At 46.0% G+C, this 26,915-nt stretch overlaps 1 protein-coding gene across 6 annotated transcripts in view; it reads right to left on the reverse strand.

Moving 5' to 3' along the window:
- Positions 1-26,915, reverse strand: part of SH2B2 (SH2B adaptor protein 2) — a 423,267-nt gene that overhangs the window by 147,228 nt on the left and 249,124 nt on the right. For all 6 annotated transcript variants that reach the window (XM_069226948.1, XM_069226946.1, XM_069226944.1 and 3 more), the window contains exon 3: positions 25,879-25,980. In XM_069226948.1, the coding sequence (XP_069083049.1) occupies positions 25,879-25,980 (102 nt within the window). The remainder of the gene's footprint in view (positions 1-25,878; positions 25,981-26,915) is intronic.

The raw sequence follows: 26,915 nt of genomic DNA on the forward strand, positions 1-26,915 counted from the left end.
CATTGGCATACTGGTACACCCATATAAGTCCCTATTATATGGTACTGAGGTACCCAGGGTATTGGGGTTCCAGGAGATCCCTATGGGCTGCAGCATTTCTTTTGCCACCCATAGGGAGCTCTGACAATTCTTACACAGGCCTGCCAGTGCAGCCTGAGTGAAATAACGTCCACGTTATTTCACAGCCATTTACCACTGCACTTAAGTAACTTATAAGTCACCGATATGTCTAACCTTCACCTGGTGAAGGTTGGGTGCAAAGTTACTTAGTGTGAGGGCACCCTGGCACTAGCCAAGGTGCCCCCACATCGTTCAGGGCAAATTCCCCAGACTTTGTGAGTGCGAGGACACCATTACACGCGTGCACTGTACATAGGTCGCTACCTATGTACAGCGTCACAATGGTAACTCCGAACATGGCCATGTAACATGTCTAAGATCATGGAATTGTCACCCCAATGCCATTCTGGCATTGGGGTGACAATTCCATGATCCCCCGGGTCTCTAGCACAGAACCCGGGTACTGCCAAACTGCCTTTCCGGGGTCTCCACTGCAGCTGCTGCCAACCCCTCAGACAGGTTTCTGCCCTCCTGGGGTCCAGGCAGCCCTGGCCCAGGAAGGCAGAACAAAGGACTTCCTCTGAGAGAGGGTGGAACACCCTCTCCCTTTGGAAATAGGTGTGAAGGCTGGGGAGGAGTAGCCTCCCCCAGCCTCTGGAACTGCTTTGATGGGCACAGATGATGCCATCTCTGCATAAGCCAGTCTACACCGGTTCAGGGATCCCCCAGCCCTGCTCTTGCGCGAAACTGGACAAAGGAAAGGGGAGTGACCACTCCCCTGACCTGCACCTCCCAGGGAAGGTGCTCAGAGCTCCTCCAGTGTGTCCCAGACCTCTGCCATCTTGGAAACAGAGGTGTCTGTGGCACACTGGACTGCTCTGAGTGGCCAGTGCCAGCAGGTGACGTCAGAGGCTCCTTCTGATAGGCTCTTTCCTCTCTTGGTAGCCAATCCTCCTTCCTAGGTCGCCAAACCTCCTTTTCTGGCTATTTAGGGTCTCTGCTTTGGGGATCTCACCAGATAACGAATGCAAGAGCTCACCAGAGTTCCTCTGCATCTCCCTCTTCACCTTCTGCCAAAGGATCGACTGCTGACTGCTCAGGACGTCTGCAAAACCGCAACAAAGTAGCAAGACGACTACTAGCAACCTTGTATCGCTTCATCCTGCCGGCTTCCTCAACTGTTTCCAGGTGGTGCATGCTCTGGGGGTAGCCTGCCTCCTTTCTGGACCAGGAGCTCTGAAGAAATCTCCCGTGGGTCGACGGAATCTTCCCCCTGCAACCGCAGGCAACAAAAGACTGCATCACCGGTCCTCTGGGTCCCCTCTCAGCACGACGAGCGTGGTCCCTGGAACTCAGCAACTCTGTCCAAGTGTCTCCCACAGTCCAGTGACTCTTCAGTCCAAGTCTGGTGAGGTTAAGTCCTTGCCTCCCCACGCTAGACTGCATTGCTGGGTACCGCGTGATTTGCAGCTGCTCCGGCTCCTGTGCACTCTTCCAGGATTTCCTTCGTGCACAGCCAAGCCTGGGTCCCCGACACTCTAACCTGCAGTGCACAACCTTCTGAGTTGTCCTCCGGCGTCGTGGGACTCCCTTTTGTGACTTCGGGTGGACTCCGGTTCACTTTTCTTCTAAGTGCCTGTTCAGATACTTCTGCGGGTGCTGCCTGCTTCTGTGAGGGCTCCCTATGTTGCTGGGCGCCCCCTCTGTCTCCTCATCCAAGTGGCGACATCCTGGTCCCTCCTGGGCCACAGCAGCATCCAAAAACCCTAACCGCGACCCTTGCAGCTAGCAAGGCTTGTTTGCGGTCTTTCTGCATGGGAACACCTCTGCAAGCTTCTTCACGACATGTGACATCCATCCTCCAAAGGGGAAGTTCCTAGTCCTCTTCGTTCTTGCAAAACACCAAGCTTCTTCCATCCGGTGGCAGCTTCCTTGCACCCTCAGCTGGCATTTCCTGGGCATCTGCCCACTCTCGACACTGTCGCGACTCTTGGACTTGGTCCCCTTGTTTCACAGGTACTCAGGTCCGGAAATCCACTGCTGTTGCTTTGCTGGTGTTGGTTTTCCTTGCAGAATCCCCCTATCACGACTTCTGTGCTCTCTGGGGGTTGTAGGTGCACTTTACACCTACCTTACAGGGTCTTGGGGTGGGCTATTTTTCTAACCCTCACTGTTTTCTTACAGTCCCAGCGACCCTCTACAAGCTCACATAGGTTTGGGGTCCATTCGTGGTTCGCATTCCACTTTTGGAGTATATGGTTCGTGTTGCCCCTATACCTATGTGCTCCTATTGCAATCTATTGTAACTTTACACTGCTTGCATTACTTCCTTTTCCTATTACTGCATATTTTTGGTATTGTGTACATATATCTTGTGTATATTTGGCATCCTCTTACTGAGGGTACTCACTGAGATACTTTTGGCATATTGTCATAAAAATAAAGTACCTTTATTTTTAGTATATCTGTGTATTGGGTTTTCTTATGATATTGTGCATATGACACCAGTGGTATAGTAGGAGCTTTACATGTCTCCTAGTTCAGCCTAAGCTGCTTTGCCATAGCTACCTTCTATCAGCCTAAGCTGCTAGAAACACCTCTTCTACACTAATAAGGGATAACTGGACCTGGCACAAGGTGTAAGTACCTCTAGTACCCACTACAAGCCAGGCCAGCCTCCTACAGTTTCTCACCCATTTCTGTCACTAAATGGAAGGAGGCTAAAAGCACAAAAAAATAGTGCAAATGGGTATGTCCCAGTAAAATGCCAAAATTGTGCTGAAAAAAATTGGTTTTCGGATTCAAGTCGGCCTCTTCCTGAAAGCTGGGAAGATGGTGATTTTAGCACCGCAAACCCTTTGTTGATGCCATTTGCCTTTCTTAAACCCAGAAAACCGTATGAAGAGCTACTCATTCACCCACCCTCACCTCATATGGTCATCACAGATAACTGTTTGCCATGAGTCTATGAAGCTATTACTCTTCCCTGGAAGGACGAGGGGGAAAATAAAAAAGGATGGATGGAATGCTAACTGATGTGGAAAAAGGACAACTTTGCGTAAGAAGCATGGACATGTACGAAGTTCCTCCTTGTCTGGGCAGAAGACAGTAAATGCAGCCAGACTGGTAGAGCCTAAAAATCTTAGACCCTACAGTTAAAATACTTACTACAAAAAAACAAGAACAAGTGTTATTCGAAGACAAATAACACAACCGTATATTGGTTTCAGTGGTGATGCCATGAGAAAAGTCAATACTAGGTTTATATTTCACTGTGAAACAAGAAAGGTTGTGTATGTAAACATATTCAACTGACCTTCTACAAAAGAGCTTTCAAGTGGTGTTTTCAAGAAGAGAGCCACTGGAGGCGAGCTGAATGAAGAAGGATGGTCAAAAAGACTTAATAATGCAGAGAGAGCAGTCAAATATCAATTCATGGTAGAGACCGCGAAGCCTTGCTGAGCAAGGCAAAGCACAAAGTGTAGAATGTCAGAAATGAGAGGTATAAGGGATTTCAGCATGCAGACTCCTGTTAGACCTGGCATCCTTGGAGTGGTCTCCCCTAACATTTGCCTCTACTTCCCAGGTTGTTGTTGTTGTTGTGTGCCGGACTCTGTTTTTGCTGTTTTGGTTACTCTGGGCACGTTACCACTGATGACTGCTGCTAAAGTGCAAGTGCTCCCTATGTGAAATTGTGTAGTGTCTGTGTGTGCAGTTTTTACATTGCCAATTCGACCTGACAAGTGTGCCCACTTGCCAGGCCTAAACCTTCTCTTTTTATACATTTAAAGCACCCTTAAGGGAGTGTATGTTAAAGGTTGGACATGTACTGGGTTTTACACATCCTACACGTCCTAACATTGAAGTTCTGCCAAATTCGGTTTTCAATGTTGCAAGGCCTATCTCTCTCATAGGTTAACATGGGGACAGCCTTTAAATATCCTTAAAGTGTAGTTTCCCTTTGAGAGCAGATAGAAATATGGAATTTGGGGCCTCTGAAAAAACAAACAATTTAAAAATAAATCTTTAGGTGAAATTGGTTTTTAGATTGCTAGTTTGAAAATGCCACTTTTAGAAAGTAGGAATTTTCTTGCTTAAACCATTCGTTGACTCTGCCTCCTTGTGTACTCCCTGTATGGGTCAGACTGACAGTTGGACTGTTTGTGAATCTCCACAAGACAGTGACACAAAGGGAGCTGGGGTGTACCCTGCATACCCGGATGGGCCATACAGTGGAGGAAGGAGCGGTCACTTACACCTGAAAGGGATGTGCCTGGCCTCACACAATGCAGTCTCCAACCCCATGGTGTGAGTCTGGAACCAGGCCTGGGCAGGGCAGGATCTTGTGAGCAACAGAGACTTTCCTTTGACGTTTGCCTACTTCAAAGACAGAAAAGGGTATAAGTAGCGAACCCAAACCCCCAGATTTTTAGATTACTTCAAGGATTCAAGAGGAACCTCTGCCAGGAGAAGAGCTGAAGAGCTGAGGAGTGCTGCCCCTGCATGTGCTTTGTTGGCTCTTGAAAGGGGACAAAGACTGGACTCTGTTGTGCATTGCTGTTTGAGAGGTATCTCCAAGGGCTCTGGCTGAGCTTGTCTCTTGTTTTGAAGCCTCAGGGACATCAAAGATTTCACCTGCAGCACCTGGACTCACTGCTGAAATTCCTGCCAAGTCCCTGGGCCCTTGAAAGGTGAAGCTGGAAGAACAAGGACTGAAATCGACAGACAGGAAGCCATGTGGGGAACATTGTGACGCATTCACCTGCAACGTGGCTTTAAAAACGACGCTCCACCAGCCTCACAGCGGAAATCGACGCACCACCTGCATTGCGGCAGGGAAATCAACGTATCATCTGCGTTGCGGCTGGAGCAACGACAACACCCGCTTGCAGCTGCTGAAAACGACGCAAACCACACGCAGTGCGGTTTTCCACCACCATGTGACCGGATTTCTCACCCATCATCGCTGGGTGTCAAAATCAATGTGGAATCGATGCATTGTTGACTTTGATGCATGCTAGCCCGTGCAACTTTATTTTGGACGCAAACCAGGTACTCTGTGTAACTACAACGTTTACATTGTTGTCTATGGGAAGAATCTATTATTTTAAAAATTCATAACTTTAATTTTGAATGTTGGATTTTTGTCTTGCTTGATTTAGATAAATATTGCTTATTTTTCTAAACTGGCGTGGTGTCCATTTTGTAGTGTTTACACTGTATTACTGTGTGTGTAGGTAGAAATACTTTACACATTGCCTTTGGGATAAGCCTGACTGTTTGTTTCAAGCTACCAAGGGGGTGAGCAGGGGTTATCCAAGTGTGTATCTCCTTTAGCCGGACTAGAGTGAGGGTCCCTGCTTGGACAGAGTGCAAACTGACTGCCAACCAGAGATTCCATTTCTAACTCCCACCAACAAAAAAACAAAACCCAGAGATCAATCAATCAATTTATATAATAGGGCTATTCACCAGTTAGGGTCTCAAGGCGCTGGGGGTGGTTGGGGTGGGGGTGGGGGTGGGGATTAGAAGTGAAGGCCAGAGGGGATCAGGTGAAGAGGCAAGTTTTGAGGTCCTATCTGATTAGTGAGAGTGGGAGACCTTCTGAGGTGGATACGAAGGGAGTTCCAGGTCTTGATGGCGTGGTGGGAGACGTACCTTCCTCTGGCTGTGGCCTTCTGGATGCGTGGGACGGCAGCGAGGGTGAGGTCGGTGGAGCGGAGTTGCCTGGTGGGCGTGTAGAAGTGGAGTCTTTGGTTGAGGTATTCTGGTCCAGCGTTGTGGAGAGCTTTGTATGCATGGGTGAGAAGTTTGAATGTGATTCTCTTGTCTATTGGGAGCCAGTGTAGTTCTCTCAGTAGGGCAGAGGTGCGGCTGTGTTTGGGGGCATTCTTGATGAGACGGGTGGAGGCGTTCTGGATGCGTTCTAGTCTATTCTGTACCTTGATGGTGGTTACAGTGTAGAGTGCGTTGCCGTAGTCCAAGCGGCTGCTGACGAGGGCCTGGGTGACTGTTCTTTGGGATTCGGTTGGGATCCACTTGGTATTGAAACAGGCGGAGGAGACTGCACTGACTTGACGGTTCATCAAGACTGAAAAGTCCAGGATGAAACCGAGATTGTGGGCGTGGTCGGTGGGGGCCAGAGTACTTTTGAGGGCAGTGGGCCACCAGGAGATGTCCCAGGCTGAGGGGTTGTTGACAATGACGAGGACTTCTGTTTTTTCGGTATTTAGCTTGAGACAACTCTCCTTCATCCAGGCTGGGACTGCCCTCATTCCGCTGAAGTTGGCTTTGGCTGTGAGCGGGTTGTTGGTGAGGGAGATGATTAGCTGAGTGTCGTCGGCGTATGAGACGATGTTAAGTGCGTGCTGTCTGGCGAGGGTGGCTAGGGGGGCCATGTAGACGTTGAAGAGAGTGGGGCTTAGATAGGAGCATCGTGGGATGCTGCAGATGATCTTGGTGGCCTCTAAGTAGAAGGGGGGGGGGGGCGCGAGAGGGGACAGACTTTTTGGGTCCTATCAGAGAGGAAGGAGGTGATCCATTCTATTGCCTTTTCTCAGATGCCAGCGTCATGGAGACGAGTCTGTAGAGTGCGGTGGGAGATGTGTCGAAGGCGGGGCACAGGTCAAGAAGGATGAGAGCCGCGATCTCACCCCTATCTACGAAGATGCAAATGTCATCTGTGGCAGCGAGGAGGGCGGTCACAGTGCTGTGGTTACGCCGGAAACCTGACTGAGAGGGGTCAAGGATGTTGTAGAGTATGATGTGTTTGGTGAGTTGTCTGTTGACAGCCTTTTCGATGACCTTGGCTGGGAAGGGGAGTAGAGAGATGGGTCGGAAATTCTTGAGGTCGTCTGCGGTGGGTTTCTTCAGTAAGGGCTTGATTTCGGCATGTTTCCAGATTTCTGGGAAGGTGGCGGTTTCCAAGGAACAGTTGATGTTGTGCTGGAGTTTGGGTGTGATGGTGCTGCTTGCTTTGTTGAAGATGTGGTGGGGGCAGGTATCAGAGGGAGAGCCGGAGTGGATGGAGTTCATGATGTTGAGGGTTTCCTCGTCAGAGTTGATGGCCCAGCAGAGTAGGTGGTGGGGGTTTGGAGGAGCTTTGGTGGTGGCTATGACTGTGTTGGGCATGGGATGGTCCTGGGTCGAAAAGCTGTTGTAGATGTCTGCTACTCTGCTATCTTACGGTGGAAGTAGGTGGAGAGGTTGTTGCAGAGATCTTGTGAGGGGAGGATGTCCGTGGAGTTCGCTCTTGGGTTGGTCAGTTAGCTGATGATCACGAAGAGCTCTTTGCAGTTGTGTACGTGGTTGATGCATTCCTGGAAGGTGTTTCTTTTGGTGGTCCTGATGAGTTGGTGGTGTGTGTTTAAGGCTTCTTTGAAGGCTTTGTGTTTGCTGGGGGTCTTGTCGGTGTGCCATTTCCTTTCAAGGTGTCTGCAGTTTTGTTTGGACTCCTTGAGGGCTGGGGGTGACCCAGTAGGCTTTCGTTGCTGAGCGTCCGTTGGAGGGTTTGTTGATGGGTGCTAAGGTGTTGGCGCAGTCTGGGATCCAGTTGATGAGCGATCACATAGATCAAATTGGTAGCTGTGTTCTGGGCAGCTAAGATGGCAGCCATTATCTCATGGTAGAAGGCCTCTAATTGACATAGTTCAATCTCCACAAGTAAACAAATTGTCTAATAATTGGGGTAGAGGACTCAGCCATTCTGCTGCGACACCAGATGTAATCTGTATGAAATGGGAAGGAGCGGCCAAACGCTGAGTTCCAACAGATTAGTATACTAATTCCTCCTCGCTCCATCCATTGTGTTGAGAATCAGTTGCGCTCAATACTCTAGCACTTTCTGCATGATCCTTAAACGTAAAGGAACACATTTAAAAGGCCCTCCACAAGGCGAACTGGAAGGCATCCCCCAGGGAACCACAATGCTAGAAGAGCAGGACATAGAACAAATGATATTATCTGTTCAGAACTGTAGCAAAGAGGTCCATGCATGGAAACTCCAGTTGGGAGAAGATCATGTTTGCCGTGTCAGGATGAAGCCCTCATTTGCTATCCTACATTGAGAGGCAGCTCAAGACATTCAGAGTGTCCAACAGATGAAGCACCTCTGGAAAACACCCCAATGGAAAGCCTACAAGCTCAAACCTTCCCAGAATAGCATACAGGACGTCACTCTTCCATGTCAGTAACGTACATTAGTTGTGCTATCCGAAAACAAATCTGCACAACACAACCCAAGATGATAGGAAGAAACACATTCAGGGCCAGGTGGCTGCTGTCAACTGTAGCTCCCTGATGCATGCGTTGTTCCGACAGGGACAGAAGGCTTTGGACCATTATCTCCACCAGATGACCGCTGCAGCCCAACAGGGAGACATCCGTTTATCACTGTGGTCTATGACTGCAGAGGAAGGGGGCGTAGTTAACCGTGGAAGATGGTGGCTGTGTACTTCTGAGGCTCTGGCTGAGCGCTAGAGAATCCCCCACTGCCCATCAATAATCCGACTGGAAAGCAGGTCGGAATTTCATTGGATTGCGGCTCTGCCCATGTTGCTGCAAGGTACACAATGCTGACCCACCTGGCCTAGCCCGAGCCGCTAACTGAGGGCATATGCTGTGAGGCTGCATGCATTGCAAGCCTGGCGGGGGACCCAGTGCCTACAGTTAGACATCTGAGCTGTTCCAGTGCGGAAGGAGACGTGGCCTCCAGGGAGATCGAGTTGAGCAGCAGGACCACGAGCTGCAGTCCCTGCCCCCTCCCTATTGACAGATTATCAGAGCTATGTGGAGAACCTGAAGTGGCCTGACCAAGGTAAGAGAGATGCTGCAGCAAGGCGATTCTGGCCTTCCCCGATGGTTCTCGGGAGACAGCAGCACCGAATAAATAAAAGATGGACGGGCCCACTGGAGAAGACACACTAAGTGCCCTCTTTGTGAGAAGCTGAAACAGGGTTGGGAGGGGGGCGGATGACTGGATGCACCTGCTGTGGATGCTCAGTGGCCCGCTCTTCATGCAGAGTTTGCAGACATGCCAGAGGCTGCCTGACTTGGAATCAGTGTTTCACGCAGCAGTAGCTATCAGTGAGGACTGGCCACTCAGGTGTATAAGAAGCACTATTTCCTGCCTAGGTTAGGGATAATTTACAGTAGAGGAGTTTGTGGGACAACACGTAGGCTCATTAAATTGTCCTTTTCTGAAGCTGCAAGTACTGCTGCCTTCCCCCACACGTGGACATATAAACTGGATACATTCACGTGGAGAGACCTCTTTCCAAACCAATCTCTTTGAATAGCCTATTAGCTGTGGAGTCAAGAGTATTTCTTTGTGTAAGGCTGCTAAATTGTGTACTTACATACTCTACAAGTTCCTATGTGCTTGTGAATTGAGACTGGATGTGTGGAACTGTTATGTTGTTTTAGGGACAGCGCCTCTTATCTCAAACAATGCTGTGGCCCTTACATGATGAATCGATTTTCTGATCTGCCGAGAACGTGGAGGCATCCGTGAGGAGTAAATATCCCTATTATCAACAATGCTCAACTTGACATACTTGGGGTAAAACTTTCTTCACACAGCTGTGTAGCCTTGCAAATAAGGGTGCCATGACTTGCTAAACAGTGACATTTTCTATTAAGTAACTTAGGTTGCTCCCCGCCTCCGCCTCTATGATTACCTTTGTCATTCACCAGTGAGCTTAAGAGTTACCCTGTGAAACTGACCAAGTAAGTGGCTTCTAAACCGGTTGCCCCTCAAGGCCTATTATCTTTGTTTGTTGTGGAACGCACCAACAGAGGGCCCGCTCGCCGTCCCCACCCAGGAGCACCACAAGGCCAATTGTAACCCGGAAACTCAACTACAGGGAGCAAGACCACCTTCTATAGAAAGCAAGGGAAGTAGCTCCTATAAGGTTAGATAATGCCACAGTCTCACTATACCCAGACTACACACTGGCGGTCCAGAGGTGACCTTCTTTGATGAGGTAGAGATGGCTTGGGACTGGTTGGAACAGCAATACCCAAACCCACGTCGTCCACTCCCCCAGCAAAAGTCATGTAGGATGGAGTTTGACTTACCTCGTAACCAGCAATGGCGGAAGCAGTTTGTTTTCAAGGCTGTACCCTCCCCACAGCAGGCTATGGAGAGGATGGCGGTGCTGTCCACGATGGCATCATTGGGTACACAAACACTTTAGTCTTCTCTGACAATCTCCTTAGCAAGCACAAATTCTGACTGACTAATACCAGTGTAGTCTTGTTACTTTCTGCTACACCGCAGACATAGTAATACTCATTTATGTTCATTATTATCGTTTCAATAGCCGCCACAGGCTCTCTGTACCTCCAAACCCTCCCCCCTGCTATTGGGGTTTTCTTTTTTTAGTGGACTATGGGCTCACTGTGACCTACTATTGGGAAATTGTTTGTTATCCCATCAGATCACATAACCTGTGACATTTATCATGCAATTGTTCCCTCCAATGTGACTAGTATTGTAATGATACGATGTCTACAATACATTATAAAATACTGACAAAGAATGTCAGGGGGTTGGGGTCAGTACACAAACGACATAGGGTACTGGCACAGTTGCACTATAGAACAGCCAACATAGTATATTTACAGGAGTCACACTTATCAGCTCCAGAGGTCAAGAATTTACGCATGAAATGAAGGGGACAATTATCTGCGATTACTTACTTTGATTTTGCCCTGGGGACAGCAATATTGGTGAGGGCTGGAGTCCCAGTTCAAGCACTAACTACAAAAATTGAGGATAGTGGACATTACGTCCAGGGGTTATGGATGGCGTGATGGCGGTCCTGGGCAGTATATATGCACCAAATGTGCCGCATTGTCTGAGTGGTCACATCTTCCATGGTCCTTGGGTGGTGACTAACGCAGTTCTCAATAATGCCCTAGACCAGTCCCACCCTCCTTTGCCCAATACTGACTCGACTAGGCTGGCCAAGTCTCTTTCAAGCTGGTTGTCGTGCTGGTCTTTATCTGATAACTGGAGAACACACAGCACAGGCATACAGGAGCACTCTTTCTTCTCCCCACCACACAGATGCCTGACTAGACCATATTCTGTGCTGAGCCCGTACGGTTGGGTCTTTTTCTGAAGTCACTTATCCAGGGAAGACAGTCTCCGATCATAACCCACTTGAGGTGATACTTACATGGGGAAGGATCCCTACACCAATCCTCACATGGCGCATGTCACCAGCACTGTTAGATGATCCCGTCTACAGAGATACACTTGGGTCTGCAATTGATAACTACTATAGTGAGAACGAGAGCACGGCCTCCACATTGTTGTTGGAATGGGAGGCCAGCAAGGTAGTCATTAGAGGGACTTTACAAGCTACCGGAGTGCGGAAACAGCTCCTGAGGGAATTGCATGTCGTGGAACATCAATTAGGCAGACCTGAACAAGATTCCATTCTTGACGCTGCACGACATGCAGCACTATGGTTTAAGATACAGCATGCAGAGCTCGTTGATCAACTTCGACTGCTGGACTACAAAACATATACACTAAAGCTGCATTCAGAGGGAGACAGAGCCGGTACCGTTCTTACCCACATGATTTGCCCACATCATTCACCCACGCCAATATTATCCATACACACATCTGATGGTACACAAATAGCCATTAATGAGGCCTTTCGCTCCTACTATGCACACTTATGTAAGGCTCATCTCCCACCGCTCCCGAAGGCGAAAGAGTTTTTTTTTTAACTCTTTACATCTCCAGCGCGTCTCAAAAGAGAGAGGCTTTCAAGTCATTTACAGCACCCCTTACCTCTGATGAACTCTGCACTGCCATTCGTGAAATGGCCCGTAATAAATCACCAGGTTTGTATGGCCTGACTACTGAGTTTTACTCTACCTTCTCTTTACACTTAGTGCCCCAACTAGAGAAGCTTTACAAAGCTTCCTTGGAGGCCGGGACTCTGCCCCCTACAACTAGCCAACCTCTGGTTGTCTCCCTGCTTAAACCAGGAGGGGACCCAGAAGATCTAGTCTTATATAGACTCCTCTCTCTCTCCTGACTACCGATTGTAAGATTCTTAGTAAGGTCTTGGCTTTAAGGCTCTTACCGCTACTCCTGAAACTGGTCCATGTAGACCAATGTGACTTTGTTCCCCGTAGGAGTACCTCACTGAATATCAGACGTCTTTATCAAGTCATGGAGGTGGCACAAGACACCTTCCTGAACATAGGCTGCTTATCGCTTGACCTACAGCAAGCATTTGATTACCTTGACTGGGAATATTTATTTGCAGTGATGCAGAGGTTTGGCTTTTCTACAGCATTCGTAACATGGGTTAAGGTACTGTACACTGAACCAACAGCCCTGGCCAGAACAGGAGCCCATATACCAGAGCTATACACTGTCTCCTGAGTCACGCGCTAAGGATGCCCTCTATCGCCATTATTATTCGTGTTAGCAATGGAACTTTTAGCACAGAGGCTCCTCCAAGATACAGGAACCTGACACATACCATATGGCCCTCTTTTACATTTGATCTTTCTATATACTTATGATATGCTTGTGTATATCTGCGATATAGAAAGAGACCTTAGCCCCATTTCTAATATCATCCAGCTCTTTGCCGATCTGTCTGGCCTGTCTGTAAACCATGCTAAGTCCTATGCCCTTCCCTTTCAGGGGACACTAATGGAGATAGTATTATTCTTGGGCACAACAAGATTCCAAAGGCACATCACACTTTGTGTTCAGTAAACATGGATCCCCAATTAGCGCAAACAGATTTCCTCAAGGGCAACTTTCTAAGGGCCATCTCTGGACTGAGAGCCCAGGTTAAGTTCTGGACCACACTACCTTTATGGGTAGTGGGCAAGCTAGCACTTGCCAAAATGGTGGTGCACCCGAAACTATTATATTACTTTGGCAACTTTCCAGTGGAATTTCCACAGAAAGTTTTTAAATCCTTGGACACCCTTGTGGTGGACGTTATATGGGGCTCAGGCAGCCACCGCTTTGGACTCTGTATGTTACCAATGCCAATGGATGACGGAGGCCTTGGGGCCTAAGATTTCCCATCATACTGCCTTGCTGCCCAACTGCAGTGACTTTTTAACTGGCTGGTGGGTCTAAGCCTACAGGAAATAAATTACACGCTTCCCAAATTGCAATCCGAGAAACTACAATCTTTGCCCCTGCTGGAAAGTAAACCTCTCCCACATACTTCATCCTTGCTTCTCCATAATGCCATCAGCTCCTGCTATTTTGCACTTCGTATTACAAGGGCTACGCCTGCCTACAATCCGAAAATTCCATTATGCAACTTTCCCTCTTCTACAGGGATTCTTTCCCTGGTTAAGCTGGCTCCTTGGGAAGCGGTTTGTGTTTCTATGGTAGGTGATCTCTTCACCGATGTGGCACTAGTCCCACACTGTGATTTTATTCAATCCCATGACATACCAGGAACTCTATTCCTCCCACATGCCTCCATACTACGGTTTATACATCACCATTGGTCCCCACAGGACACTGAACCGAAGATACATGCACTTCTACAAGCAGTCCCTGAGATGGGCATGGGGAGGCATTTAATTAAGTGGTTATACAAAGGGGTAAGATCCCATTTGCATATAAACCTGAATCCACCTTGAGAACACTGGGAAGAGGACCTAGACCATCCCCTCAATGATAAAGAATGACAGTTTATGCTAGCATACTCTAGTAAGGTATCTCAGAATAATAGATTTACATTTATAAAGTATACACTCTTTCATAGGGCATACCTGACACCATCCACACTACATAAGATATTTCCCTCTGCTTCATTGAATTGTCCAAGATGCCACGCAGAAGATGCTGATATTTTGCATATGAAAAGGGGGTGTCCCCGAATATCTAGTTACTGGAGGGGCATAAGTGATACACTCCGAACTCTCACTGAATGCATACATTGGGACACCATGGAACACTGTATATTGGGGTTATATCCCCGGACCACATCTTACAAGACACAATCCTGCTTCATCGATCTGTCACTTTTATGGGCCAAAAGGCAGATAATGTGCCATTGGAAATCACCTGCTCTACCCTCAGTTTGGAACTGGCGAGAACAGGTCTGCCACTGGGGGTCAGCTGAAGCTATGGCCCTAAGAAAGGAGGAATAGAGAGGTTTGCGTAAACATCCTATAGCTCATTTATGGGATAATTTGCTGGAACAGTTCTGTGTGGAAGAACAAGACACTTCCTAGCCTCCCCAAGATGACTTGGATAATTCTTGTTAGTCCTCATGTCCCAATGTGCCTGTCCCCTGTTTCCCCCCCCCGCTATGAATGTGAATTTTTTCTGGCTGCAAATATTGGTAGTCTAACATTTGCTGGGACGCTCTTCTACAATATGGCATACTCATATTGATATATATGGACTAGGTTGACATCTAGACTGTTTAACTGGGATGGGGTGGGGCGGTGGGAAATATTCCTCTTCCCCTTTTTTTTCTTTTCTCCTTCTCTCATCATAGATTACTTATACATAGTTATACAATGCAAATATCCACGTTGCTTGACTGAACTGCATATTTTGGAGTTAACGTGTAAACATGTGCTCATATATCTAACAGTCACTCCACATAGCAGTAATTATATGCTCCTTGAAATACTGTACAATGGCCAAATATGTTTTAAAAGTTAATAAACTAGGTTTAAAAAAATGACTGCAGAGGACTGAATACATGTCTCACTTGAGGTTAGAGAAGTACGTCAATGGAGATCATGTGATGAATAAGACCTTCCTAATGCCAGTGACTAGTGAGTAACCACAAAAGGGGCCTCTTCCACCACCTGGCATGGTGTACCAACAGGAAACAAGGACATCAAGACCAATAAGCGAAGAACCTTCAGATTTGAATCCTGAAACAATGGAATCATATCCTGAATATCTAAGATCCACTAAGGATGTGGAAAGCTCTCTTTCATTGGAGTGATCCTGAACACAACCTGCCAGTCTCTGAGCAGGGACAAGGTGGGACAGGACATGTATGTTGAAAAAGCTGTTACAATACAGCCTCAAGGGAGAGGGTGCCAAGGTGTCCTTACTCCACAGCATTCAGCTGCTTCTTACTACAGTCCCACCATCTCATCACACTGCATGGAACCTGGACATCTTAAAGGAATTGGAGCAAGAGCCCTTCCTTCCTTCTATGCTGAGGATTTTTGGGCACCGGAGGTTGACGACGAGATAACTTGCTTTTTAGTAACATCTGCTGGATAAAGGAGCAGGTGCCCAGGCCCAGCTCTCCACCTAACTCTTTTGATCCTAGGACAGCTGCAGGATCCGCGTTCTTCCAGGCCTTCTCTCCTCTGCTGCATTCTTCTCCCTCGTCCTGTGCCAGACTCTTCTCAAGCCTTTTCCTGCTCTCTTTCCTGCCTTTTTTGCTAGGCCTGCTCTCTTTCCCATCCTTTTTGCTGGTGCTCCCACCGGTTTCTCACCAGTTTCTTACTCCCTACTTCAGCCTTTTGCCTATTGCTTTGTTCTCATCTTTTTCAGTCCTTTTTTTGCTGTCTTTTTTTGTGCCTTTTTCTGCCCTCTTTGGGCAATTTTAGTCTACTTTTGCTACGGTCGCATTTTGCCCTTTTCCCGCTCCTTTCTCCTACCTCTTCCCCCTCTCCTTCCTGCCTTTTTACAAGCCACTCCCACTGCCTCCCAGTGCCACTCCCACCTCCCAGGACCTACTTAATGGCAGCCATGTGCAGCGGGTGTGATGCTGGCGCACCAAATGTGCGCCAAAGGTAAGCCTTTCTGCACCCATCCGTGCTGAGCCAGGAACCCTGTTCCAAGCCCATCCACAGCTACACTGCTACCATCCTCCATGCCCCCGACCGCCACGAACACTGCTCCCATGCTGCACCATGCTCCATGGTGGGACCTTTAACCTGCACCTCTTGCCATTTCACCTGCCACAACACAGACACCCCCACTCCTCTCAGCAAGACCCAGCCCACTCGACGCGTAACACCAGCTACCCGCCACCAACTTGCATGCACCATTCTCATTTGTTCACTCATAAAACATGCCACCAAGTTCTGGGACCTTATTGACAATCTTGTGCCTGACAGTCTTCCTAACTGAGACCTGGTTCAATCCCATATTAGCTCCTGATATCACCACCACCATACCACGAGGAGACAGAATCACCCACCAGGACCACATCAACATGCCAATTGGAGCAATCGCAGTCATCCACAGAGGCACCATCAAATGCACCACCACCATCCCAGCACTGGAACACCTCAACTTCGCTATCCAAATGGGTGAAAAATCAACCATTAGCGGAATCTTCACGTACCATCCACCAGGACTGCAAACCACCTTCTGCAACCTCATCACGGATTTCTTCACCCCCCATCGCCATTGTCTTGAAGAATTACATGTTCTTGGGCAACCTCAACTTCCACCTCGACGACATAACCGACCCTATCTCCCCAAACCTCCTTGACAGCCTGAACAACATCTGTCTCACCCAACTCATACAAGATACGAATTGCATCGCAAGACACATGCATGACTCCATTTTCACCTCCAGGCCCGCATCAAATACAACCACACCACCAAACTCACATGGACCAACCACTCAATAGTCTACTTCATCAAAACGACCCACTGGGCCTAAATGACAGCCTTGCAGATTTCTTCCACGAAAATCGCTCAAATCTACAGAAACGTCATCATCGCCATTGAAAGGCTTCAGGTTTGAGTTGATCTCTCCCCACACACGTGATCATCCCAAAGATAACTTCTTAGTACCACCTCACGACTCAGGACACCATCATGAAATTCATCCGCTCAGAGGTCCAATCTGACCAATGCCCCCACCACATCTTTAACCTACGAGCATGCAGGATCGACCTCAAAGTTTCTACCCTACACAACACCTTACTAGATTCAGCCACCTTCCCAGAAGGCTGGAAGCATGCAAAAATCAAACCTTTTCAGAAAAAACCTTTAGCGGACTCAAACAAATTCAGCAACTACAGATCCATCTCCCTGCTCCCTTTCCCGGCCAAAGTCATCGAAAAAGCCATCAACCAACAACTTATCATCTACCTGGAACACAATCACCTCCGGGACGGCCCCCAATCTGTATTCTGCAGCAACCACAGCACCGATACAGCCCTGATCGCGGTCACAGATGACATCTGTGCTCTCCACGACAAAGGAGAGATAGCTGCCCTCATCCTCCTTGATTTCTCACGAGCCTTTGACACCGTGTTCCACCACATGTTCATCAGCAGATTTAAGATAAAGGCATCCAAGGAGCTGACCTGAAATGGACTGCCTCCTTCCTCACCAACAGAACATGAGTTCATCTCCAAAACCAAACAAATCACCTGCAGAGTCCCTCAAGGACATCACTCAGTCACACCCTCTTCAACATCTAGATGTCCCCTCATGCCAACGGACTCAACATTATATCCCATGCCAACGACACGCAACTCATCTTCTCCAAAAACTCAACTGCCGTCAGAATCAACTTCCACCAATGAATGACCAGCATCCCCAATTGGATGAGGAATAAGTGCTTCAAGTTCAGCACAGAAAAGATGGAAGTCTTGATCTTCAGCAGTGACAACTCCCCCTGGGACGCCTCCGGGTGGCCCTCAGATCGGATGCCCACTCAAAACCAAGATGAGCACATCAGGAATCCTAGTATCATCTTGAACAGCAAACGCACCATCAGGTCCAAAGTCAACACAGTGTCATCTTCCTGATTCGTCATCCTGCGCATGTTACCTAACAGTTTCAAGAGGCTTACCCCAAACGCAAGAGCACCATCGCCCAGTCCCTCGCCACCAGACCACTGGACTACAGAAACACCCTCTACGTAGGATTCGAGGCCCATCTAGTCCAAAGCCTACAGACCATCTAGAATACCACAGTAAGACTCATTCTAAATTCTCATTCTAAATCTCCTTCACCACATTACCCCACCTCAATAAAGTCCACTGGCTCCTGGTTCACAAGAGATGCCAGTTCAAGCTTCTCACCCATGCGTTTAAGGCCCTACATGACTCTGGACCTGCATACATCAATCACCAGCTGAGATTCCACAATGCCTCTAGACATTTCTGCTCCTCTTCCTACCTCACAGCCAAAGTCTGGAACGGCTCCCCATGCACCTCAGGACCTAACCCACTCTACAGGAGTTCTTCAGAATGCTGAAAACCTGGCTCTTCGACTGAGACCTTGACCCTGCTAGCACCTGGATACCCTTAAGGGTGACAAGTCGCGATCTACAATTCGACTGATTGATTGGATCATGCGATATGCAGGAATCATTAAAGGAATTACTACTATTTATGAAGGGCTTTTATACTGGTAGTATAAAAAAGGGATTGATAATTAGCATCTTGTGTTGTAGCACTCATGGTTCTGCCTTTGTCGCATTCTATGCCCTCTTTCACCTCAATCTCATATTTCTATTCACAAGTCTTTGTTTAACATCTACCCAGTAGTTTTTTGGAATTTATTATTACTCTTTGTTTATTTTATATATATCTTGTTTATATCCTTTTGTTTGAGGGTTTGAACATGTTGCTTATTCTTTTTACTTATTTTTACTCTTTTAGGGGGCCACTTGCTATGAATATCTTAATCATCTTTCTGACTCCTATTTGTTCATCCAGAAATATTGGAGAACTGTAGTTTGAGGTCTAGACAGGGTCCCCCTTATCACCCTTCCACTACAATGAAGGAAAATACCGAAATGCTACCGGTGTTCTGCAGGTCCACCACCACCAAAAAGTGTTGTAAAACTGTTCCAAAGGCTGAACTCACTGGGAAAGTTAATGCTGCTAGGGGAATTGTCCGCAACAAAAACAGCAACCTGACAATAATGCTGGTGGAACTTGTAAACTAGGAAGCTAGTACTACTGAGAGTACTGTAGCACAACTGTTTTGAACCACTCTGGGGAGGAATAACCATTTTTTGCCAAAATGCTTTTTACCATCGAGACTCATGTCCATCGAGGCAGACTGGACATACAGATGAGCCTGTGGAAAGCATTCATGTGTGCCTGTGGTGGGTAACCACCGTAGCCATAAAACAAGCAATAGTGCCAGCAGAGTCTAGACCACATGTAAGAGCTTGGTTAGAAGGTTCCAGACCTTCACTCAGAACATGATTTCTTCACATGAGCAAATCACATTCAGTTTGCCATTGACCACAACGTGCAAACTCATCTTCTGATGGGTCACATGGTGCCCACACTGCGTAAAGCCAGGCAAAGACTTTATGGTCAATGGAGTCAAGCCATTTTTTGACTCTCTGTCTGTAACGCAGTAAGATAAGCTCTTGGGCTACGTTTAGAAGAAAACACCTGTATCACCAAGCTCTCTGGAGAAGGATTTGGCTATAAGAATTTGAGATGAAACTGCAGAAGCCTATGGTGCTGAGTGACATGCCTGTGATCTGCAAGGCTGGAAAAGGATTTTTCACAGGCAGCCAGCACTAGTTCCTGTAATACCTTGTTTATTGGTAGTAAAGGCTCTTGTCCCAATGAAAACGGCTATAGGATTTGTATAAGGGTGTTGGCAACTCATACACAAGTGAAACTTTGTGCATTACAGACACTTCAGAAGGAGGGACTAAAAAAGAATAGGGAATATATCACTTCAACAGTGTCAAGGCAACTAGCATGATGATGGTACAAGCAATGTCCAGCACCTGTATGGTACAAAGGTAGGAGATTGTAAGCCCCTGAATCAACTACCTCCAAATCCAGGTTAGGCAAAGCCAGTCTTTGAATCCAAGACAGTTCTCCCATCTGTGTGAACATCTGGACTCAAAGAGGGACAAGAGGCTGCGCCTCGAAGGAAGATGTTACAACTTCTCTAGTTACTGAATAATTACTGAATATTTTAAAGGCTGAGGTAAAGTATGAAAACCGCTCTAAGAGAATCATTTGGGATGGCGACAGAATCAGTGGCAAGAACTATTGCACCAGTGTTCTGGACAGCACTGGCTATTATTATTATTTTTTTTTATTACGAATCTGTTTTATTAGTTTTTTGTTTGCAATTGTCTGACAAATACATCACGCCAAACATTAAACAACATCAATAATACACATGATCAATACCACATTTAATCAGTTTACTTAGACAGTGTAAAGGGTTTTCCAATTTGACCACAATTGTTGTCATTCGTCGTACTGTAAAGTATCAAAGTCAGTGTTATGTTTCCCATGCAACAGAATAAAGAACAATGCCCTGCTTATTTATACCTCCTCCTCGGTGGAGTCTTCTGTTGCCATATTTCCTCTGCCAGCACCCATTCTATAACTTCTGTTTTCCAGCCATTTACCTGTGATCTCTGTTGGCCCAGCCTGGTAATAGCCACCCTGCCCCTGGCCAATAGAAGTGTCAGATGAGTAAATTTGTATTCCATCTTGTGTGCCTTGTGGAACTGTATGTTCCCCCAATACACAGGCAGTTGGAGTAGGCTTAATATGTATCCCACAGTTTTCTTCCTAATGTAGGACTTCCTCCCAGTACCCTTGGACTGAAGGACAACACCAGGCCAAGTTCAGAAAGGTGGTCGTGGGTTCCTGACAGCGGTGATACACCTTTCTTTTCAAGGGGTCGATCTTATGTAGCTGCCAGCTCCAAGATGGCCCGGAGAAGCAGCAAAGTCACTGGATATTATTATTGTAGTAGGGTCTTATATAGTACTTAGCTACCCAAAAAGGGTTTTCCGGCGCTAGGCAAAAAAGGTAAGGCAGCCCAAACCATTAGGTTAAAACATGCAGGTCTTCAAGTTATAACAGAACATAGACAGTGAGGTGCAGCTTCCCAAGGATTCAGAAAGGGTGTTCCACAACTTAGGGCCCAAAGATGAGCGGCCTCCCATAAGAGTCAGTATGATTCTGGGCACTAAATACAGGGCCCGGTTAGATGATCGCAACATGTGTGTGGGCTGATAAGGCACCACCACGTCTTGAACATATTGAGGGCCTGTGCCAGATCTAGCCCTGTGCACGTAGCTCAAGCCTTTAAATTGTATTTGCTTATCCACAGCGAGCCAGTGAAGCTTTAAGAGGAGGTTTGATACAGAGGCATGTTTGAGAAGGCAATATCAGAGTCTGGCTGCAGAGTTCTGAACAACTTGTAGGCATCGGACAGCTGGTCGGATGGATGCCTTATCTACTTCTAGATACAAAATGTTGCTATAGTCTATTCTTGACAGTATTAGAGCGTGGATCACTGTCCTTTGGCCTGGCTTTGGAATCATCCAGATAATTTTTTTACCCAAGCACTGAAGGCCACCTTATCCACCTGAGGTTTCATGGAGAGACTCTCGTCCAGCCAGCAGTCAAGGTTCTTTATCTTAGGAGACAACTAGGGGAATGCCCTGGGGGACTCCAGACAATGTTGTGGACCCCAGAGCTGTGGATTCTTGCCCAAGACCATTACCTCGGTCTTATCACCATTGAGTTTGAATTAATTGCTGTTCATCCAAGTGGAAATCCGACTCGGACGTGAGTTAAGGGTCCCAGGGTTGTTGTGTCCTTGTGCAGATAAAGCAAAAATAATTTCTGTGCCATCAGCATAAGAGAATAGAGTTAGGCCACAGCTTTCCACCACATTTGCCAGTGGGCATACATAGACATTAAACGAGCTTGGGGCTGAGCCCTGGGGAACTCTAGAAGTCAGACCACACACCTCTGATCTAGCACTGGCCAAGAACAACAGAAAGGTATGATATTTCATGAATGAGGTCATCCAGGCTAAGGCTGTTCCCTTAAGACCCATTTTCACAAATCTTTTTAGAAGAATGGAATGGGACACAGTGTCACAGGCCGCATTTAGATCTAATAAAATTAGATCCTCATCCAGGAATTGTCTTAGGTGTTGCGTGACTCCTTAACAAATTTGATGCTGTACCTAGCCCTAAAACCCGATTCTGAGGGGTGTAGGAAGTTTAGGGGTTCCACAAAGGTAGTAAGCAGCAAGTTCACGTTTTTTTCAAAAACTTTGGAGAAAATAGGTAGCGTAGAAATTGGTCTAAAGTTCGACCAAGTGGAAGGGTCAAGATTAGGCTTTTTTAAAAGCGATAAGATCATGGCATGCTTCCATGTCTGTAGAACATAACACTCTTGTAGTGAGGAATTGAGAAGATTTACCACCAGCTGTAGTAAATCAGGGTCAAGGAGACAGAGCTTAGTCAATGAACGGGGATCTAGTGGAGAACTTGAATTAAAACGAGGGGTGTCCAGAGACAACAACTTATTTTTAGGAGTTGTAAGAGACGTGTTCAAGGTATTATTTTCACCTATCAGAACATGTTCCTATGTGCTGATGTTGGGAGCAAAATCAGCAGTCTGCCATTCTATCTTTTGACCCTTTGCCAAATGGAGTTTGTTGTCAGACACTTTCTTGACAAAGAGGCGGGTGATCTCTTTGCACTGTGACTGAGATAGCTGGCTAAAATGGAATTCGCACAAAGACTGGAACCTATGAGGGCAATGAGTTTGGTGGCATTGGGTTTGAAGCTACTGGAATTGCTGAGGACTTCAGGATCTGGCCTACCCATGGGAACAAGCCCAGAAGGATGAGGGGAAGTCCTGGAGATATGCAACTAGGCCTGTCAAAAGCCTTGACCCGTTAGGAGTCAGTAGATGCAGCTAGAACCTCTGGTTTAAGTTGCTTAAGAACTGGGATCAGATTGGAGGAGGATGAAGAAGAGTGGCAAAAGGAACCTCTAATCTGAATAGTAGCAGGACTGAGATCATTTTCTAAAGTAAAAAGAGGACTTCTTCCTCCACAGGAGTTTACTTCGCTTTTTGTAGTCAGACCTCTTTGGGGATTACTACCTTTCAAGGAACTTTCCTGGCAAAGGGGTGAGAGACTGTTAACAGGTGTTCCTATTGGCCTAAGGCAGAAACAATTTAGTGTTCTTCTCCTTGATGGCCTTTCGGTCCACAGAGGTGCAGGAGTCTCAAGTCAAATGATCGAAGTCAGGAGACAGACATCACACCTGAACCCGTAAGAATCTGACAAAGACATCTTCCTTTGACATTGAGCAGGTCTTTAGGAGGTGACACATGTCTTAATCTGATGTAGAAGTAAACATGAGGAATTCAGTAAACTGACAGGGAACTGGCAACATGGTGCAATGTATAAACCGATGTGGTTACATCCTGGGCAGACAGAGCCACAAATGGAATCACACAGCACCACCCGTCTGCGCTGGAGTGCTTTTACTGAAGAAGGTTTACCTGATACAGGCACGCACATTTTGGTTATTGTTCCCAGCTCTGTTGATGAGTTGTGCTGTTCAGTATCACTTTGTGACCTTTATTTATCCAATTCATCTTTTCCTTCTGATTGTGGGTCTTTCTGATCTCTGCATCTTTTGTAATGGTCTAAAACATGGCTTCCTTTCCAGACAGCTTTATCAAAGATTTCCACGTCAGTGGAGTACAACTGTTCATTGGGGTTTGCTAGTCCAACTAGTTAAAACTAAATTAACAAAAACTACACACCACAGCTTTATTGTATGTAATTCAGGAGAGGAAACAAGTTGTTCATGTAATATGAGTTAATCCTGTTAATCTACTTCTTGCCATAGGAGACAGCACATTTTGACAATCTTCATTGCCACTGTTCAATTTTATGTGAGTGAAGGAACATGTGAAATGCCCAGTTGTTGTTGAAGTTTGCACCCAAATCTTTGCACTGTATAACATTTTTTCTTTCCCTGAGATGTTGGTAGATGCTACATTTTCTACTTTACAGGAAATTACAGGCCAGTGATTCTCATCGGTCACATACTCTGCGTACCTAAACACTGGTGCAAGAAGTAGGTGTGCACCCCTTCTTGGAGAGCTGGGACAAGGTACCCAGAGTGGTAAGAGTAGAAAAGAGTACAATGGTCAATGGCATGAAATGCTTCAGAAGGACCAATGAGTATAAGTATGGATGAGAGTTTATTGTGATGACCAAATGTGTTGAAATTTGCTACTAATCACAATACTATTTCACTGGCGTGGAGAGACTGAAAGTCAAGGTAAAAAGGATTGATTAGGCAGCAAGTGTTGAAGAAGTTAGCAAGATGGTTGAATGGAGCTGTTCCAAGATTTTAAACATGAATGGACAGACAGGACAATAGTTAGTTGGAATACATAATCAGTGGTTAGTGCTTTGTGTAAAGATATTATAATTGCAAATTTGAAGTACTGAGAGTAGGTATCAGGGTTGAGACATTGATTAATAAGTGATGTCTTGCAGATAGAACATGTCACAAAAGGGCAAAGGGTATGATAACTTGAGGTGTGAAAGGGTCAGGGGTGCACAAGAGCGGTTTGCCTTTTTAATAATAAGTATGATCACAGTTGGCAAGATCAATAAAAATATAGCTAGTCTAGATGCAGAGTTGAGCAAAGGTGGTAAAACCTACGGAGGTAGCATGAGCAGCTAATATAGAAATAATGAGGATTCAAATTTTTGTGATCTCAGAGTAAAATTAAGTGGGAAAAGTTTAGCACTGAGATGGGAAACAGAGGGAAGGTTAGGAGAGAAGACGCTTGCTTGTGCAAATTAGTGTTTTTAGCCTGGGAGTGTAGTGAGGTGATCAGTTCTAAGAGTTGGTTTGACTTTGTGACATTTAGTGGAGCAGTATACAAGCGCATAGCTATTTAGTATTTATCTATGTCTTTGGTGAATTCTAATTTATGCCATTTTGCAGACAAGCACATTATTGTTGTTTTCATTGGGGGAGCATTTGTATTGAATACCATGAGTTGGATGTTTTTCGCAGTCTCCTTGCAATGACTGATGAAAGTTGAACGAAGTAGGGGTTCAAGGTTGTTGTGGAGCTGGTCATGACATAAAGGCGGACCTTTAGGGGGTGATCTTTTAGTAAGAGATAGGATGCCTTTTAGTGGGCTCATGTAAGTGGGTGGTGGGGACAGTTGTATGTAGATTAGTGTTCTCTAAGTAATGTGTTAATGTTCGGTGTTGAATGAGCGAGAAGTGTAGGAGTGAGAATGAAACCACATTGTTTGCTGCTGATGTGATTAGAAAGTGATTTTCTGTTGAGATGCGTGGGTGTAAACAAACTGTGAAAAGGATTCAGCTTGATTGTCGAGATCCAGTTTAAAGGGTATTTGGTCATAGGTTTTCCATTAGCGTGGGATTCAAACAGCAACAGAGCTCCTGACAATGTGGACCTTGCTCTGTCCGAGAGTCACAGGACCCCACTGCTGAAGGTTGCCATATAATGACCCTGCTTCATCCCTCTCAGAAATCGATCTCTGAATCTGTTCAACACTGGAAGCCAGCAATGGCAATGACTAGGTTACTGTACATCTGTTTTTCTGTCTCTGAATGTCCCTATGCCTTTCAATACATGTGTCAGCTATGGGGAAAGTTGTTTTCACAGAACTGGTCTAAACTCAAATGGCACAAAATGTGGCAACAAAAGAAAAGTTTCTATTTGTGTTCCACAAACAGAGGAAAAGACTCCACTTCACATGAATACTGGAATAAATGGCTATGCTCCTTTTGAAACGTCTCCGGTTGTCTCTCATCAGGAAACACTGTTTTGGACAAAGCATCATCAGTGATTTATACGTTATTGCAACTCGCTCTTTTCAGCTTATTTTACTCTCATTCGACTCTGTATGGACCCTCTCCACATTGTTTGGATTATGTGAGCCACTCTGACAGCTTCCAGATCTCGCTCCTAAGTAATGGCCTCCAGTAGCCTCTTGCCTATCTTCCCCTCTCTCAACATGTGACTTAAATCTTAGCTGATGGAATCTTACCTTCAATACAAACGTGTTGTCCTTATCTGGCATTTCAAGAGGCATTGTGGTCCGGACCTCAATGATTGCAGAGAGTGGTATGCTCACCTTGGGCTTCGAAGACTGAAACAAAGATTCACATTTTAAGATACTGTATTTTGTCTTGTAAATACATATTACAGTAAGTAAAACAGCTGTCACTAAATGCTGTAGGAAATAAAGTGGATTGGTCATGCCGCTTCAGATTTCTAATAAAAACGGATGCAGGCCCACTGCAAGATACTTGACACACTAATAACTCTACGAAGTTCCTTATTTTTATTTTTTCATATCAAATCCTTTTACTGACAAAGAAGTACAGAAAAAGAAAAGAACAGCAGAATTCTTCTTGATTGAGACTAGATTGTTGCAGAGCTGGCCCCTGTGTTGCTTCTTGAGTCCTGTATAAGAGAAACGCTCAACTAGCATAAAATTCCTTTATGTGTTGGACTTTAAAAAGGCTTTTAGAGACAGAAAAACGGAACAGCTAGTAGTGTTAGAAACAGCAAATCCTACTGCACAGATACAGTATATATGCAGATGTGTATAGTGTAAAATGCTACTTATCATTGTTGAGTGTGTTGGGGGTGCTACGAAGAACATCATGATGCTACTCCTCTCGCTACAATAGCAACAACTAAACAATATATTTTGCTGACCTGTATATGTCATTTCTCTGTTTTGTTTTAAGAAAATATATGTAACCAAAATCAGGATGCTAGGGGTTTCATTTGCACGGTAATATAAAATCACATTGCACATGTCTTCTAACCACATTGTGAGGCATCAAACTGTTAATATCAGGTTCTCTCTACAGAGACTACAAACTGGAATTTGGCATTTGCACTGTAGTAATAAATGTGTAAAGGTGAGTTTATTAATATAGTTCTCTAAATAACATGTTTTTCGTTCACATTTATTTACACTGCGATGGTGTAAACATACATGTACATATGTGCACAACACTTCTTGTGTGAATCCCACCCAAAGTGCAATCACCGCAAAAACAGTTTATAATC

The sequence above is a fragment of the Pleurodeles waltl genome, chromosome 3_2 (assembly GCF_031143425.1).
Source record: "Pleurodeles waltl isolate 20211129_DDA chromosome 3_2, aPleWal1.hap1.20221129, whole genome shotgun sequence".
Classification (NCBI taxonomy): Eukaryota; Metazoa; Chordata; class Amphibia; order Caudata; family Salamandridae; genus Pleurodeles; species Pleurodeles waltl.